Source organism: Mytilinidion resinicola, assembly GCF_010093595.1.
Source record: "Mytilinidion resinicola strain CBS 304.34 unplaced genomic scaffold BDZ99scaffold_6, whole genome shotgun sequence".
NCBI lineage: Eukaryota > Fungi > Ascomycota > Dothideomycetes > Mytilinidiales > Mytilinidiaceae > Mytilinidion > Mytilinidion resinicola.
The window spans coordinates 1745187-1760500 of record NW_022985442.1 but is presented as its reverse complement, the minus strand read 5'-3'; the positions used below and the strand labels follow the sequence as shown (position 1 = coordinate 1760500).

The following is a 15314-nucleotide window of genomic DNA, read 5'->3' as shown; positions in this document are numbered from 1 at the left end:
TGGCGCACCAGCCAATTCCTTTGGATCATCTGCAGAGCCGTCAATTCAGCCGATAATGCTCGTGGGCTAGGGGGTCCGTAGATGCTTACACATAGCTTGTATCTCAGCATCGAGCGCAGAAATAGGCTTGAAATCTTCGTACTTCTTGTCCTTCTCCGGATCCACCGTGTCGTAAGGGATAATGACGGCGGGAAACTGATGGGTTAGGTCAGTGCTCTGTAAGAATCAAGTGAACCATGAAACTTACATCCACAACATTGACCCAGACCGTATACATATCAATCCGCCAATCGTCCGGCTTGACCGCCGTAAACGGCCCAGCCGGGCACAAACCCACATCAATACCCTGCTCCTGCCACGCATCAACCATCTGCTTCTGTAGCGCCCCTTTCTTCGCATTCCACTCCCACACCTCTTCCGGCTCTTTACGCGGCATATCCCAGAACCCGATTTTGTTGACTGAAGGTACCGGAGGCTCCCCAGCCTTGCCCAGCTCGCGTTTAGCATACGACATCCCGTCGATAGTAAACAGCTCAGCAGCGACTTTCCGAATCTCTGCAAATGTTGACGGCGGCACAAACTCCTTGACCTGGAACCCGGCCGCTTTGAGCTTGGCCACGGCTTCGAAGATGGCGCGCCGGATGGGTGGATGCACGGTCAACCCGCTTTGGCGGATTACACCGACTACTGGCTTTCGTGAAGAAGTGCCAGCTTCGTAGACATGCGGGATGATGGAGGGGTCAGCGAGCCATGGTTTCTTCTCGCGCACTACGCGTGTTAGGAGGGAGAGGTCGCGCATGGAGCGGGTAAGGGGGCCACAAACGGCAGGGATGCCGGTGTTCATGCCGGCCCAGTTGGAATTTGCGTAGCCGAGCATGGGAAGGAGACCGAAAGAAGGCTTAAAGCCGTAGACGCCGTTGGCGGCGGCGGGGATCCTGATAGAACCTGCGACGTCGGTGCCAATGCCTATTGCGCTGCCTCCGAAGGCCATCAAGCTACCCTCTCCTCCACTGCTTCCACCGCAGGTCAGGTGGGAGACTACTGGGTTCTTCGTCTGGCCGAACACGTTGTTGTGTGCTTCGGCGACTAGCATGGTCTGGGGGACGTTTGTTTTGGCGATGACTACTGCGCCTGCTGAGTGCACGACCTGGATGAGATAAGAGTCGTACGTTGAGGGATCGAAGCATCTTGAAATGTATCCATCGCTGGCATCATAGCCCTTAGCATGGAAGCACTCCTTAAAGGTCATGGGGATGCCATGGAGAGTGCCCAGTGTCTTGCCAGTTTCCTTGAAATGCGCATCAAGCTTCTTCGCTTCCTCAAGAGCATCCAAGAACATGATCTCCGTTAGACAGTTGCAAATCTGCTGTGCAACAGCTGCTCTCTTGCAGAAAGCTGTTACGACTTCGATGGCCGTGAAGCTTCCATCTGCTAGCTTCGCTGCTAGGGATGTGGCATCGTGCTTTTCTCCAGTGATCTCCAACTCTTTTTCAGTGAGTATGCCCGAGGACGCTGCATATGGCCGAAGATCAATGGTTCCTTTCGGAGGTATTTGCGAATCTGAGATTATCCACTCTGGTGGAATGCGAGATATCTGCTCTTTCTTCTTCTCTGAGGCGATATCTTGCCATGCTTTGACGGCCATCGAGATAGTACAGAATAAGGGTAAGGAAATAGGTAATATACTTAGGTAGATTTCCGAAATTCCTTTGAAGCACTTCACACGGCGTTAAGCAGTGCCAACAAACTCAAGGCTAGGACTAGTAAATTCAGGGCATGAATGAGTGAAAGATCAAATAACTTGAAACTTGTAGGAGCTTGACATGTGAGTTGAGATTAGATTGATTGATAAGAGAGGTTATGGAGTTCGAGTCGACCAATAAGGAGGTGCATACAGCAGTCCTCAGCGCCTGTATCTACCACACGATGTCACCAGACTGGTGCATACTCCGAGCATCGGGATGACATGGGAGTTGAGTGAAAGGTGGGAGAAGTGGAGACGTTGCTATCGATAGCTTAAAGATTACGCGATTTGATAGAGTCTAGCTCACGGGATGCCTAACTAGGAAAGGTGGGCCGTGGCTGACTTGACTTAGTCCCGTCTCGACCAACCTCCGACTTCACTGCTTCCTTTTCCAAATTCCATCTCCAAATCCCATGCGTTGAATTGTACTGGCATCATCTGATTAACTGGAGCCGAGATAGCATAGTGACTGGCAGGGCCGAGAGTGTTATCGGACAACCTCAAATTCATCATGCAACGTCGATCGAGAACCGGCTGTATTGACTGTCGGCGTGCAAAAGTGAAGTGTGACGAGGCTGTTCCTACCTGTGGTACTTGCGAACGACGTGGCAGACGATGCCAAGGGTATGCGTTTGACAGAAGGACGGTACGTCGGCTGTATATCTGAATTTCCGTAATCGTCATTCTAATTCAAGTGCCAAGGAAGAGGAATATCAAATGGAAGTCAATCATTACGGTTGACGATCAACAGAAGCATGAAAACAACAACGAATCGAACAGGCATCTAAAGAGGAAGAGAAGTGAAAGTGATTCGATCCAGTCCACTTCACCGCCAGAAGTAGAACAAAGTCCAAATAGTCTCGCAGAACAGCCCGAAGATGATAGCCCGACAGAAGTTGTGACTCTACGTATAAGCGACTGGGAGGTGGTGGAAGCGAATCTACTGTCCACTACTGATCTGTCTCCTTTTCCAATAGGCGATTGCTCTCCGGAAGATAGGTTAGGTCTATGTGCCTACTTCGATCGCCACCCGCATGAGCTAGTGATTGGCTCAGAACCTGAGTTCGTGAAAGACATGAATATGCATTTTCTTTCCGTTTTCCAGCAGAATCCCGAGGCCATGAGGGATGTACTTTGCGGGATAGGCCAAGTCTATCTGCACCGTATGGGCCAGTCTTCATCGCTTGTGCGAGCATTGGATAAGAGAGCAAAAACATTAGCCAGAATTAGGTCTAGGAACGAGATTCCTCCGAACATTGAATTCGTTCTGGCGATCATCCTGGGTATATGTGGCTTAGAGGTATGTATATATTTCATTAGTCCGACTCGGCTGACGATCAATTCCAGCTCATCGATACCAACTACGGCCCTGGCGATTTCTCCCTGCAAATATTGCATAGCACCACTGCCGTGTTCGTCAATCAATATCTTAGCACCGGGTCTATTCTCAGCGCCACATCTAAATTCTTTCTTCGAGGGCTTGCCCGTCAAGAGATGATGATTGCGATTACTCAAAGGCGGCGTCCGTCCATTGCTTGCTCACTGTGGCTGGACTCGGAATGCTACAATACTGCAGACCGCTTTATGGGGTTTACGATGACAATTATGCCCCTTTGGGAAGAAATATGTGGCCTGGCTGAAGACATGAAACGGAAACTTGCACCTTGCTCTTTTGAACATGACCTTGTTTTATCGAGAGCTGAAGCGACAATGACCACATCTCAAACCCAGACTTCGTTGGAAACAGCGATACTGCACTCCCGAGCGGCCGCGCTGCGAACTCGACTGGAATCGTGGCATCCCCCATCCATCCCTAACTTTTCCGGAAGCTCATCCCAGAAATTCTTCCGCCATGCTGCTACTTATCGAAGCGCCGGGCTGCTATATCTTCATCGACTGCTTTACATGCCTGGCCAGTCAGCACCAGCCGATAATATTGCTCTCTCCCTTGCCTACGACATCTTCGCTCATTTGACTGGACCCTTTTCATGGCTTCGCCTTTCCTTGCTACCCACCCTGATTGCTGCATGCGAGTTTAGGAGGGATGATGACAGAAAGATGGCGTTGGGTCTTTTTGAAGGGATGTACGGTAGCCGGAATACTTTCACTACGGACACGACGAAGAGATTTGTCGTGAATAGGGTGTGGCCGTCATTGGATAGCGGAGAGGAAGTGTCGTGGATGGAATTAGCGGATAGATACCCTGGGGAATGCGTACCAATATGAATATTTGAGTGTCTCGCTATATTGTATAATTAGCTCATTCAGATAGTTCGAGTTGGCCACGGCTGCGAGAAGTCCAAGTAGTTCTCGACATCTCGTGAACTCACCACAGCATTTTCACTCCAGTCCACTAAGTCTGCGGACTAAATGCTATCGATAGCCTAATTTTCTCCCATTTAAGTCAAAGTTCAGCGATTAGGGTTAAAAACGAACTCTCGTGACGCCATTAATATAGGAACTAAATGTACAGGGCAACCTAGCGCAGAAGCTCTGGGCCCTAGTGGTAGATTTTTTCTAATGACACAACCAACCATGCTATGCAAACCTCAACTCTTAAACCTAACAGCTCAACCAACCACTTATGATACCCCTCAAACGACGCCAACTCCTCCAATCTCTCACTAAACTACCCCTCACCCGTTCCCTCGCAGCAAAAATGCAACCAGCAACTCTTCGCCGCCACACTGAACGGGCAAAGTACGACATCGGCTCCATCTCTACCGTCTTCGACCAAAGCTTCTTCGCTCATGTAGCCTTCGTAGACTGCAACGGCCTTCCCCAATGCCTCCCCATGATCGCCCTCCTCCGAAACATCGGCGAAGACACAGACAGCCCAGATACAGCCGTGTATCTCCACGGCCACCCCCAGTCCGCCCTCATGGAACTAGTCAAAAAGAGTGACGACGAGCAGAGCCAGCCAATCAAAGTCAGCGTGACGGCTACGAAAGGTAAGCAGCTCTCTTGTCACGCTGGGCGTGAAAAAAGGTGGTACACTCGTCAAGCATTCTGCCTCGTGTGTACACCTGTCTGCCACTGCTTGGGGTGCTTCGGTATGTTCTTAGGAACTTGAAGGAGATAGAAGCCCTTCACTTTGGGCTACGTGGAAACTCGCTGAAGCACCCCAATCAGTGGCAGACAGGTGTACACACGAGCCAGCTTGTTTCTAGAATTAGAGTGCCACGAGTGCCACCGTTTTCATGCCTCACGTGCTTGTCGACCTGCAGTTAAAACCTCAATCAAATCACGTGCTAGCACGTCTCCTGTTTGCACCTCCCTAGGTAGACAGCATCAACGAACTAACTATATAATTGACGGCCTCGCCCTCTCCTCCGCCCCAAACGGCCACACCTTCAATTACCGAAGCGCAACCGTCCACGGCACCTGCCACCGCGTGCGTGCGCGCCCGGCCAAGCAGCGCATCATGCACGAAGTCACGAACCACATCGTGCACAACCGGTGGGAGGACGTTAACCCCATCGCCTCTTTCCAAGTCTCCCTCGTCTTCGTCATCCGCGTCGAGATCGACAAGCTGAGTCTGAAGTTTCGTGAAGGACCGCCGGGGATCCAGCCACGGGATGTGGAGAAAGACGGGCCGGATAGGGAGGGGGACGTGTGGACGGGCATCGTGCCGCTGTATGAGCACCTGGGGGAGCCGGTGGAGAGCGGGTTGACGCCTGGGGTTGCGGTGCCTGAAGGTTTGAAGAGGTTTATTGGGGAGAGGAATCAGCGACAGAGCGAGCATGCGGTGGAGGTTGCGAAATGAACATATGATACAGTGCCTTGTCATAGATATCTTTACACTTTCCTGCGATGGTCTGTGGGGCTCTAACGTACTAATAGAAGTCGGGAATAGTAGATACCACTTCCAATTTACGTACACCCTGTTAACATTGTCCAGGGTAGTTAGCCTCGCAAGTTTACTAATTGTCCAAATGCCAAGTTTCTCTCTTTTTGGGAATGCTGAAAATACTATAAAGCTCCTCATGCAGTGACAAATGAGTGTATGGATTTCTATGATGAGGCACTGTAGGGAAATTTGCGAGAATGGCAGTGCTAGAGCCTGGGCTTCATCAACCTAGTCAGTGCAAAACCACTGCATATCGATCAGGAACAATTGAGGTCGCTCTACCTAAGCTGTCTTGACTTTTACGTTTTATCTGAAATCCTGATAATGCAATGCAACCATGAACCTGTAAAGAACGAACATCACTCGTCTCCATCTTCCCATTCGTTGAAAATACTATCCAAGTTACCGTCATCACTATTGCCACCACTACGCATTCTCTCCCAAGCGGCAGAACTGGCTCCAGGGTCATCGCTGTCATATGCGGTATCAGTATTCGGGTCCGCGTCTCGTTCAAAGCCCACCTCCAGGACTTCAATGAGCTCTGTGAGCATCTCGGGCATTGTCCGACTCTCGTCGTCGTCCTGGTCGTTCACATTGATATGATGACACCAAATGTCCGCGAAGGGAAACGTGATCCTCTCGTCGCCTTGTATTGGGTATTCCAAGTGCAAGACTTCAAGTTGCAACGAATCTCGGATGGTCTCAAAAAGCGAGCGCCAGGTACCGTAGTGCATTCGTGAGTATTCGAAGTGGAGTGTGCGAAGAGTATTTTTGTGTCTGATGACTAGAGCCGCGACGTCCTCTTCGTCAAATTGGGTTCCTACGAAATGTAGTTTTTTTTAATTTCGAAAGCTGGACGGCGTTGGCGATGGACTTGACAATAGCGATGCAGTATCTGGAGCCATAGCCGATGGCGTCGAGATGGAGAACGAGAGACTCCAGGACTGTAGCTGCGGAAAGGAACCGAGAGATCCCATGCTCCCAGCCAGGAAGCCTCGAACGACCATGGTATGAACCGCTGATCCACAATTCGAGGGAGCGGAGGCATACAAATGATTGTTCCAAACCTCGTAACACCGGCGGGTCGATATCGAAAGCGTCATGAGGGACGATGGCTCCTGATCGAGAAAATCCATGGACCTAAGGCTTGGTGACTGTTTTGAGCTTCTCGAGTGTGAGACCACTTTTTACAATTGCTGTCAGGATTTGCTGAAAGCAACAGGACGCATATGCAACCTGAGAAGACTTTTTGTATGTCCTCGTAGAGGTTGGAGACATCGTCGCTTGGTAGAAGCGTATGGCTTTGAGCTTAGGAAAATTCTCAAAGGCTTCGACGAGCATTTGACTAAGAGTTCCCTCGTTCTTACGCCCGGTCGCTTCGGCTTGTGCCATCATTGCCTTGTGAAACTCGTCCTCTGCTGCGGCTTTGGATTCAATCAGAGCTCTTATTTCTCGTTCGGCCTTCTTCTGACGCAACACTGTGAGGCCCTTAGTTACCTCAACGAAGTCCTCTGGGGGCACATCCGCTACAAAGTCTAGTTCTCGCATTGTTGAACCAAACTTTCCATGTTTGGAGATCGAGACAATATTCCCAAGGGATGGTAAGCTTAGTATGCAAACCCGTTCGGAAAAGAATGTGATGCCAAAAGAATGAAGCGACGACGCGTAGACGGTTTTGCACGAGAGTCGCAGAGAGCTGAAATCATCGAGTGAGAGATCGTCGGTGATGAGGTCAAGTAGTTCCGTTAGAAGTTTCTCGATGTGGTATCGTGGTTGCTGTAGGTGTACTTGGATGATGGGAGCTGAATGAGGGGATATGCAAAATCTGGCTACCGAAACTGCGAGCATCAGAATACGCAGGTTTACATAGTCTCACGATCGACGCCAGTCCCAGCTAGCTGCCCTGAATTTAAAATGGTATTCCATGGCGATAATGTCCAGGGTGGCTTCATGAGCTATCATGCTTGGCAAGATTGTCGTTCTTTATTTCTATAATGCGTTGGAGGACTTCAGACAGTCATAGAGCAGTGCACTGTAGACCTTGCTTCCTGCGTTTCTTCTTCGAAAAGTTCTGTTAAAGCACGTGAAAGACTTGCGACAGATGAAAGCAAGCTGCAGGTATATTGCAAAACGTGTTATGCAACGACAAGATGAGTTTGATCCGAGCGCTTAGAGCGCTCTCTAACTCACGCTTTTAAATGCTTCGCAACTAGTCTATAATTCTACTTGTGCGTCGTTCCACCCCAAACAGCGTTGGAAAAGCGCGCATGTACTTCATAATGTAGTCAACTTCCCCTGCCAAATCGTTTGCCTGTGTGGACCTGCGTCATATACCACCTCTGTGATTGTTGTCCGACATCGCCATCCTATATCAAGTCGATCGAACAGCACGAAGTCGGCAGGGTCTCCTACGGCCAAGTCGAGTGAGGTCGATGGAACTCCTATCACGGCTTTCGCCCGAGACGAAACACACTCCTGATCGATGTTATTTGGGAACGCTCGATGATAGCTCAACTAAATTACTCACATATAACACCTCGGCATCTTTCTTAGTACCAGCCTGGTATATAGCAACGCCTAAGCTAGCAACACTCAAGGGATCGCAATTACCCTGAGGAGTGAACGCATTGCCGACATTGTTTACAGCAATCGCCCCATCGAGCTTGTACTCTTCAATCATCTCTGGTATAGGCAACGTACCTCTCGCTCTAGATTCGGCGCGCATCATGAAGAGATCCGAGGTTGGAAGACCAACAAATGAGACGGGAAGGTCGCCAATTTCCTCCTTCAGCTTGCGCCAGTCTTCGGGTGAAAAGAGGGTTAGGCGTGTGCAGTGGCCGAGGGTTATGCCCTTTCCCTCTCTTTCTGTCCAATTTCGTCCTTTGAGGATTTCCAAGGCCGACCAAATCAAAGGGTCTTTACTTTTCTCAAGATTGTAGTCCAGGTGCAGGTCGAGCGGTTTACCATTAAATAAAGCCATCATACTTATCCAACGAATATTCATCTTCATTTTGACCTCATCTTGCTCCACGTAGGGGGTACTTCCAACGACATCGACTCCTTCACGATGCGCAGCTTGTGACATCAAGTCTCGGATCTTCTCCCCGCCATCATCGCCGGAGAACAACGGTAATTGTGCGAAGGCGCACAGTTGCACTTCACACCTCTCTTTAAACTCCTTCTTAAGCTTGAGACCGGCATCGAGGCATTTGAATTGGACGTCCCCGTCGACTTCCACGAACGCCCTCATGACGGTAACGCCAAAGTGGATGCTCTCTTCGATTAGCTGTCTCCCTCTTCGTAGAAGATCGTCCTCCTCGAATCTCGACTTGGCCTGCGTGGTCAGCTCCATAGCTTCTGTGAAGTCACCCGTCTCTATTTCCAGATCAAGGAACTTAGGATCCTGAAGCAAGAAGCACTTGTCAAGATGGATATGCGCATGGCAGAGTGAGGGAGCTAGCAATCTTTCTGTACCAACGAGGACTCCGGGGAGGTGAGCGATATCATGGGGGCGCGACACGAAGGGCTCAATCGAAGCAATCTTGCCGTCAGAGATAGAGAGGTCCCAGAGAGTGGAGCGGGGTTTGCAAGGCAGACGCACGCCTATGATTCTGTGCAGAGGGCCAGACGAATAGACGTCTGAGTATCGCGGGGGAGGAGCACGAGAGCTGACTCTGGCAGCTTTGTCTCGGGCAGCGTTTTCATAATGTACTCTGGCCTCCGCATTCGCTTTGATGTCGTTGAAGTCTGGATTGAGACCTGCCATTTGACTGAGCAGAAGGGTAGTATGAAAGAAAGAGAGCAACTGGATGGGTAAGTCGATATGTGGATAATGCGAATGTATCGAGAGCAGTGGAGCGGACTATGACTTGTGGTGATGCACTCCTCGGAGTTACTAAAGGACGAATGGAGATGAATGTATCGGAGCTGAGGCGTGCTCTGGCGATGCCCTCGCCCTCCACCCGGGCCCGGCGCCGTCTTATACAGCTCTTGGGGATCTCACGAGACCATTCGGTCCCCCGAGAGACGATGGGGTGAAAGTGGGCGACAGCCCCGCGTTGCCTCTAGGCGAATAGGGACGCGCATTGTCCAGCCCTGCTGCAGTGCAGGTACCTCCTTTCGACGCGTAGTTGGCAAAAGCATCGCATCTCCATCATCTCCATCAGCATTCACCCAGACGTGCCCCCTCCGTCGCGCCGCCCCCATCGTCGCCGAGAATTCGACAGCAAGCGACACGCCATGCAGGCTCAGTACCGGAATTACCTAGACCCGCAGGCCGCCCAGCACTCTCCACATGCGACGACACCTCGCCGTGGGCCAGGTACGCTCCCATCCCATCTCTTTTTGTCCATTCACCACGACGCCCGCAACCATGATCAGTCGCGCTGACCTGGAGCAAACGTTCCGCAAACCAGGGCCCATGCTCGCCAACCAGCAAGCCGCGCCCACGCAGCAGCACATGCAGCTCCAGCAGGCCCACGAGGCTGCCCGCCGCGAGCTCATGAAGCGCCAGAGCAGGAAGCCCACCGACAAGAACATGCCCGATGGCGTGGAGAATATCTGCATTGGCGATGGCGTCCAACGGTACCGGGAGCTGCGCGAGATCGAGCGCACGATGGATGCGACAATGATGCGCAAGAAGCTCGACATCCAAGACTCCGTCACCCGCACCCAGACGCCTCGCTATGGCACCATGCGCATCTGGATCTCGAATACTGCAGAGAACCAGCCATGGCAGAATACCAGCATGGACCCCGATGCCTTTGATTTCGAAAGCGAGACGACGGCCACCTACAGAGTCAAGATACAAGGACGGCTGCTGGACGAGGACGCGGACCTCGGACTGGAGCCCGAGGCAGGCGATGAAGCTGCCGCAGAAGAGAGCGACTCGAATGCTATGGAGGACGGCGACGAGGCGACCAAGAAGGCCACGCCAGCAACGCGGCCGAAGATGTTCTCGCACTTCTTCAAGTCTGTCGTCGTTGACTTCGACCGCCCAAAAAGCCTCCAGCCCGATGGTTTCACGCAAATTGAATGGAAGCGACCCGAAAACGCAAACAACAACCCCAATGCCCCGCCCAACATGTCCGCGGAGGCCAATTTCAGCCAGCTGGAGTTTGAGCGCAAGGGCGATGAGAATATCAACATCACAGTCAACCTACAACGCTACGAGAATCCCGAGCGATACCGCCTGAGCAAGCCCTTGGCTGAGCTGCTTGACACAGATGAGGAAGACCGTGCCGGTGTGATAATGGGCATCTGGGAATACGTCAAGAGTCAGGGCTTACAAGAGGACGATGACAACCGCAAAATAATCTGTGATGATCGTCTCAGAGAAGTATGTTCTTTTCCATTGTTTCAGATAGATATCAGAACTAACCCACCTCAGATCTTCAACAGCGACACTCTGTTTTTCCCGTATCTACCAAACGCCATCGCACCACACTTGCTTGCTCTGCCGCCTCTCCAAATTCCATACACTATTCGTGTTGACAAGGACTACATCTCACCCTCCTCGGACTCTGGAATCCAGCCCTCCAGACCCACCGTATTCGATGTACAAGTCGCTTTAGAGGACCCACTGCGACCCATGATATCGACCATGTTCCGCACCCAAAAGCACAAGGATATCCTCGAGACGATCGCTGGCATGGACGAGAACCTGACGCTCATTGTGCAAGCTATCTCGCACTCGAAAGCAAAACACGCCTTTCTCACCTCGATGTCCAAGGACCCCGTCAACTTTGTCAAGCGCTGGATCAGCAGCCAGCAGCGCGACATTGAAGTCATCCTCGGCGAAGCTGCACGTGGCGGCGGTGAAGACGGAGTCGGCGAGGAGTGGAACCGTGGTGGCAAGGAGAGCGTCTGGGGCTCTGATTTGGCGCGGGAAAGCGTGGCATTATGGTTGGCAAGACAGAAGCACTAGCATCTTCTCAAATGCCTCTTCCGCGCTTCCTTCGTCTTTTCTGTAGTCGCGTATTGACTTGGTCACGTTTTGTAGGTTCCAAAAAACAAAATCACACGCAAACCTTTGGTAGTGGGAGGAAAGCAGAGAGTAAGGCCGATGGACCACTAGAACCGGTCGAGGAGCCAAGACAACCTGTCGAGGAACCACTACAACCAGTGGAAGGACCATCAAACCTAGTTGAGGAACTCTAGTTGAAGAATCACGAAAGGAAGTTGACGAACTACTATTTTAAACTTGCAGATCACGAAAAGGTATGCACACCAACGGTCCCTACAAGTTTGTAGGGCGTGCAGCTGCTAAGGAAAGGCGCTCAAAGGGGTAAAGGCGCCCAAAGGAGCTCCGAAACCAAGAGCTATTGCCGAAGTACCTAGGTATGCCCTAGACGCGTTTTCGAACGAATGATACCACTTTTCCTTGCCAGCATACTTGGTCGCTCTAGTTTTTCTCTCACATTCTTCACCTAGGCACTGCTGTCCATGCTAGGCTAGGCGCATTTAATCGGGCGTTTTGAGAAAATTACAGGTTGACTTTCGAAGTTGGGAGGTCTATTGGGTAGCACTGGGACAGGTGGCAAGTTTCATGGAGTTGCATGGGCCGTCGAGCAGATTCTACTATCCCAATTCTCATTATGAATTCTCAGCTTGTGAAGATTTGCGTGAGATTTTCCTCCATCTTGGCACATTCGTTCCCTCGTCATGATTCTGTGTTTCACCGTTTCGTTTGGGGTGGCCAGCATCTCATCAGAACTCTAGAAGCAAGGTTGTAAGGATGGAAGGTACTATAATGTCATTTTTTCTTCGCACGCAGCTTAGAACACAACAACAAGTTTACCAAGCAAAGACGAATAATGCCTCGTCATGGCCGTAACGCGACGTCCATCGCGATACGTCCGTCCACACGTAACACCGTCACGCACTCTACATCACGTGCCCTGATCACATGACCTCGGTTATGGCCAGCCGTCCGTCTACCTTTACATACAAGGGGGTAACATGAGCGGGCCAGCTGCCCTCCCTGCAAGTTTTAGGGGCATTATAGTCGTATCCATGCTATTTCTCTAGGACTTTACTATAACGCCCCCAAAACTTGCAGGGAGGGCAGCTGGCCCGCTCATGTTACCCCCTTGTATGGCTCCACGCCTGTTCCACGACCTTGTAGCTACTTGGTCTGTTTAGACCAATACAAAGTCTTCTACACGATCCGGCATTGCACTATGACATGCTTTTAGACTCTTAGAGCAGCTCGTTTGCTGAGTTCTTTCTCCCATGCTCATAGTCTGTGAGGCTCCAAAAACCTGGTGTTAATGCTACGGAGGACTTCCGAGGTCATCACATGATGGATGACGGCTAGCATTCACCGTCAGATCGATCAAATATCGATGATGAAATGCAGGTCCTTGCCTTGCCAGCCTTGCACACGCCACTATGCGCTCCCAGCTTGTGGCGTTGCCGCCTGCAACGGACCGTTCTGGGGTTCTGCTGCTCAGTGCAACAAGCCTCACGCCACGTAATAATCGTCGCGGGGAGAGAACAGCACCAACAACAACTTCACAGACTTCGCAAGACCTCGCAAGACATCGTCGGCCCATCACGCTGTCTGAGATATTGAAGCTTCCGAGCAGCCCGCACCTAAGTAAAGTCTCGACTGGCGCCCGCCATCATTAGAACGCTAGGTGAGTGTGATGACGTATTGGCCTAGGTAGCTTTGCTTATATTTCTCACCACTCGCAGGCTTTTGCTCTACTCCCACACAGCTTCTCCTCCACCTCCACCTACAAACCTCTCACTCACCTACTTCGCGCCCTAAATATATACCACCAAAACAATCGGCATGGCTTCCAAAGCACTCACCCTCGGCCTGCGCGGCCTCCAGGCAAGTCGCATACACACCACAGAACCTGCGGAATCGCTAACATAGCATCAGTTCCTCTTCACTCTCATCATCATGGCGCTTATCGGCAACATGATCGCAACTGCTGTGCACGGCAACCACAGCATCGTGAACTACGACATGTTCGTGGCCACCTTCGGCATGCTGTCCCTCTTGTACCTCATTGCCGCCGCCTTTATCGAGGCTTTGGCAATCCCCATTGTCGCCATTGGCCTTGATGCGTTCAACACCCTCTTCTACCTAATCGCTGGAATTGCGACAGCCGCGTACCTCGGTGTGCATAGCTGCAGCAACAAGGTGAGTCTTCGCGAGAACAAACGACCTGAAACTCAACTAATGTAAACACAGAACTACACCCTCCACAACAAGGTCACCAACAGCTCGCCCGACACCGGCGGGCGCTGTCGCGAGGCACAGGCATCCACCGCCTTCTTCTGGTTCGCGTTCGCCACTTTCGCCATCACCACTGCCTTGTCGGCCATGAACGGTACCGGTGGCGTCAACATGCGCGGCGGTATCCGCAGGCCGACCATGAGTCAGGTCTAAGTCCAATACCGTATGCGCGACATTAGGAACACATGGGTCAAGTGCGGACAATAGTGCTCACAAAATAAACGACTGCGTACGCTGTATTGATAGTATGAGCGTCATGACCTTGAGGGCCTGCGACTCGGAGTTTAAGGAATTGGGATACCAAGGTTACAAGTTGGGCATTACGGTCTGATGACGGTTAGTCAGCCTGGTGGGATCAAGCAATGCAACGGTTCCGTAGTGTGCTCCTATTTTGGGGTGGACATAGCAAGTCAATAATGAATCAAGTTAAAACGAATTACTTCGTTGCTCTTCCGGACCTTGGCGCATTATGGATCACTTTCAATCCTAGACCATTTTCCGACCATTTCCATTAATGAGACTATTTCTTACATACTCTCCTCTCTATATGACGTCACTAATTTGGGTGTATATCAAGCAATACACATATCATTCTGCGCTCCCAATATGAACATCCAACCGCCTGACTAGTCCGAACGAGACTATCACATCTATATCGTCTTGATACCCTCTAAACCCCACAAAAGATGATTCGTCGTAGACCAGGCACACATTCTTCTTCCACAAGATCAAAATATCTGGAAGTAACATCGACCCAATTAGGCCCCACAGATGACAACGCTCTCTGTCAGCTCTACTCATCAATATCCTCGATCTTAATTTTCGGAGAACTGCGACCTGGCGGCGAAGCTGGAATGTAGCCCGGAGCTACGGGAGTTCCATTGGCGTGAACATTCGTGCTTACGCGGGAGCTAAGACTTGGAGTGGCTGAAGAGTATCCCGGCGACGTTGGGAACGAACCTGGCACGCTTGGAGTGCGTCCTAGAGTTCTACTGCTGCTTCTACTGGAGAGACTGGTAGGTGTGGCCCGCTCGTCAATTTCCTTTAGCGTCTCTTCTAGAGACTTAGAACCTAGCGAGGTTGGATAATGTCCCGGATGTGTGAAGCTGAGCCCGTTCACATTTGTACCGCTTCCTTCATGGGGGGGACTCTTCGCGCCGTTTTTGTTTCCTACACTAGATTTGCGACCCCTCGGCGTTCCATCCTGCTTGTACGACCCGTAGGCTGGATCGAAAAAGGGCTCGTCCGGCTTATCGCCCTTGAAGGACTCCCAGCGGATCCACCATTGGTTTGTCTCGATGTCCTCATCATCCGAATCTTCGCTCATCTGTCTGGACCGTTTTTTGGGGGGCTGTGTGCTCTCCGCATCTTCCTCTCCCGGCTTCGCTTCCTCTGCATCTTCTTCTTCGTCTTCGGAATCAGAGTCTCCTCGCTCCTTCCTCTTCGCAACTTCCTTCGCAACCAGAGCC

At 51.3% G+C, this 15314-nt stretch overlaps 9 protein-coding genes across 9 annotated transcripts; 5 read left to right on the top strand and 4 right to left on the bottom strand.

The window, feature by feature from the left end:
* Positions 1-66: 66 nt before the first annotated feature.
* On the bottom strand, positions 67-1645 carry BDZ99DRAFT_474780 (amidase; the record flags this gene model as incomplete). The annotated part of the gene is made up of 2 exons (XM_033721932.1): positions 67-195; positions 248-1645. 2 exons carry the CDS (start codon positions 1643-1645, stop codon positions 67-69), a joined length of 1527 nt encoding a protein of 508 aa, XP_033579609.1.
* Positions 1646-2130: 485 nt separating this feature from the next.
* Positions 2131-4148, top strand: BDZ99DRAFT_270676 (uncharacterized protein). Its single transcript, XM_033713891.1, has 3 exons — positions 2131-2390; positions 2451-3044; positions 3092-4148. Exons 1-3 carry the CDS (start codon positions 2256-2258, stop codon positions 3968-3970), a joined length of 1608 nt encoding a protein of 535 aa, XP_033579608.1. The 5' UTR covers positions 2131-2255; the 3' UTR covers positions 3971-4148.
* Positions 4149-4312: 164 nt separating this feature from the next.
* BDZ99DRAFT_461297 (uncharacterized protein) lies at positions 4313-4824 on the top strand. The gene is made up of 2 exons (XM_033719594.1): positions 4313-4444; positions 4510-4824. The coding sequence occupies exon 2, from the start codon at positions 4539-4541 to the stop codon at positions 4815-4817; it is 279 nt and encodes a 92-aa protein (XP_033579607.1). The 5' UTR covers positions 4313-4444; positions 4510-4538; the 3' UTR covers positions 4818-4824.
* A 2-nt stretch (positions 4825-4826) lies between these two features.
* On the top strand, positions 4827-5595 carry BDZ99DRAFT_461296 (uncharacterized protein). The gene has a single exon (XM_033719593.1). It carries the CDS (start codon positions 5169-5171, stop codon positions 5508-5510), a length of 342 nt encoding a protein of 113 aa, XP_033579606.1. The 5' UTR covers positions 4827-5168; the 3' UTR covers positions 5511-5595.
* A 358-nt stretch (positions 5596-5953) lies between these two features.
* BDZ99DRAFT_569286 (uncharacterized protein) lies at positions 5954-7109 on the bottom strand (the record flags this gene model as incomplete). Its single annotated transcript, XM_033727867.1, has 2 exons — positions 6469-7109; positions 5954-6414 (listed from the first exon to the last, which is right to left on the bottom strand). Exons 1-2 carry the CDS (start codon positions 6728-6730, stop codon positions 5954-5956), a joined length of 723 nt encoding a protein of 240 aa, XP_033579605.1. The 5' UTR covers positions 6731-7109.
* On the bottom strand, positions 6532-7666 carry BDZ99DRAFT_270558 (uncharacterized protein). The gene has a single exon (XM_033713890.1). It carries the CDS (start codon positions 7440-7442, stop codon positions 6735-6737), a length of 708 nt encoding a protein of 235 aa, XP_033579604.1. The 5' UTR covers positions 7443-7666; the 3' UTR covers positions 6532-6734.
* BDZ99DRAFT_461294 (cytosine deaminase protein-like protein) lies at positions 7519-9521 on the bottom strand. Its single transcript, XM_033719592.1, has 2 exons — positions 8122-9521; positions 7519-8069 (listed from the first exon to the last, which is right to left on the bottom strand). Exons 1-2 carry the CDS (start codon positions 9358-9360, stop codon positions 7869-7871), a joined length of 1440 nt encoding a protein of 479 aa, XP_033579603.1. The 5' UTR covers positions 9361-9521; the 3' UTR covers positions 7519-7868.
* Positions 9522-10014: 493 nt separating this feature from the next.
* Positions 10015-11520, top strand: BDZ99DRAFT_474776 (uncharacterized protein; the record flags this gene model as incomplete). The annotated part of the gene is made up of 2 exons (XM_033721931.1): positions 10015-10932; positions 10984-11520. The coding sequence occupies 2 exons, from the start codon at positions 10015-10017 to the stop codon at positions 11518-11520; spliced, it is 1455 nt and encodes a 484-aa protein (XP_033579602.1).
* A 1550-nt stretch (positions 11521-13070) lies between these two features.
* On the top strand, positions 13071-14279 carry BDZ99DRAFT_497010 (uncharacterized protein). Its single transcript, XM_033723478.1, has 4 exons — positions 13071-13234; positions 13293-13434; positions 13486-13749; positions 13801-14279. The coding sequence occupies exons 2-4, from the start codon at positions 13393-13395 to the stop codon at positions 13996-13998; spliced, it is 504 nt and encodes a 167-aa protein (XP_033579601.1). The 5' UTR covers positions 13071-13234; positions 13293-13392; the 3' UTR covers positions 13999-14279.
* Positions 14280-15314: the final 1035 nt, after the last annotated feature.

What these genes read in the sequence shown, in the direction of transcription:
- BDZ99DRAFT_461297 (XM_033719594.1), top strand. Translation starts at nt 4,539, where the DNA reads ATGATCGCCCTCCTCCGAAACATCGGCGAAGACACAGACAGCCCAGAT.
- BDZ99DRAFT_270676 (XM_033713891.1), top strand. Translation starts at nt 2,256, where the DNA reads ATGCAACGTCGATCGAGAACCGGCTGTATTGACTGTCGGCGTGCAAAA. An exon ending in ATGCGTTTGACAGAAGGACG is followed by an intron (nt 2,391 to 2,450) that starts GTACGTCGGCTG and finishes GTGCCAAGGAAG; the next exon opens with AGGAATATCAAATGGAAGTC. An exon ending in TGGGTATATGTGGCTTAGAG is followed by an intron (nt 3,045 to 3,091) that starts GTATGTATATAT and finishes GATCAATTCCAG; the next exon opens with CTCATCGATACCAACTACGG.
- BDZ99DRAFT_497010 (XM_033723478.1), top strand. Translation starts at nt 13,393, where the DNA reads ATGGCTTCCAAAGCACTCACCCTCGGCCTGCGCGGCCTCCAG. An exon ending in TCGGCCTGCGCGGCCTCCAG is followed by an intron (nt 13,435 to 13,485) that starts GCAAGTCGCATA and finishes ACATAGCATCAG; the next exon opens with TTCCTCTTCACTCTCATCAT. An exon ending in TGCATAGCTGCAGCAACAAG is followed by an intron (nt 13,750 to 13,800) that starts GTGAGTCTTCGC and finishes ATGTAAACACAG; the next exon opens with AACTACACCCTCCACAACAA.
- BDZ99DRAFT_461294 (XM_033719592.1), bottom strand. Translation starts at nt 9,360, where the DNA reads ATGGCAGGTCTCAATCCAGACTTCAACGACATCAAAGCGAATGCGGAG. An exon ending in AAGATGCCGAGGTGTTATAT is followed by an intron (nt 8,070 to 8,121) that starts GTGAGTAATTTA and finishes AACATCGATCAG; the next exon opens with GAGTGTGTTTCGTCTCGGGC.
- BDZ99DRAFT_461296 (XM_033719593.1), top strand. Translation starts at nt 5,169, where the DNA reads ATGCACGAAGTCACGAACCACATCGTGCACAACCGGTGGGAGGACGTT.
- BDZ99DRAFT_270558 (XM_033713890.1), bottom strand. Translation starts at nt 7,442, where the DNA reads ATGCTCGCAGTTTCGGTAGCCAGATTTTGCATATCCCCTCATTCAGCT.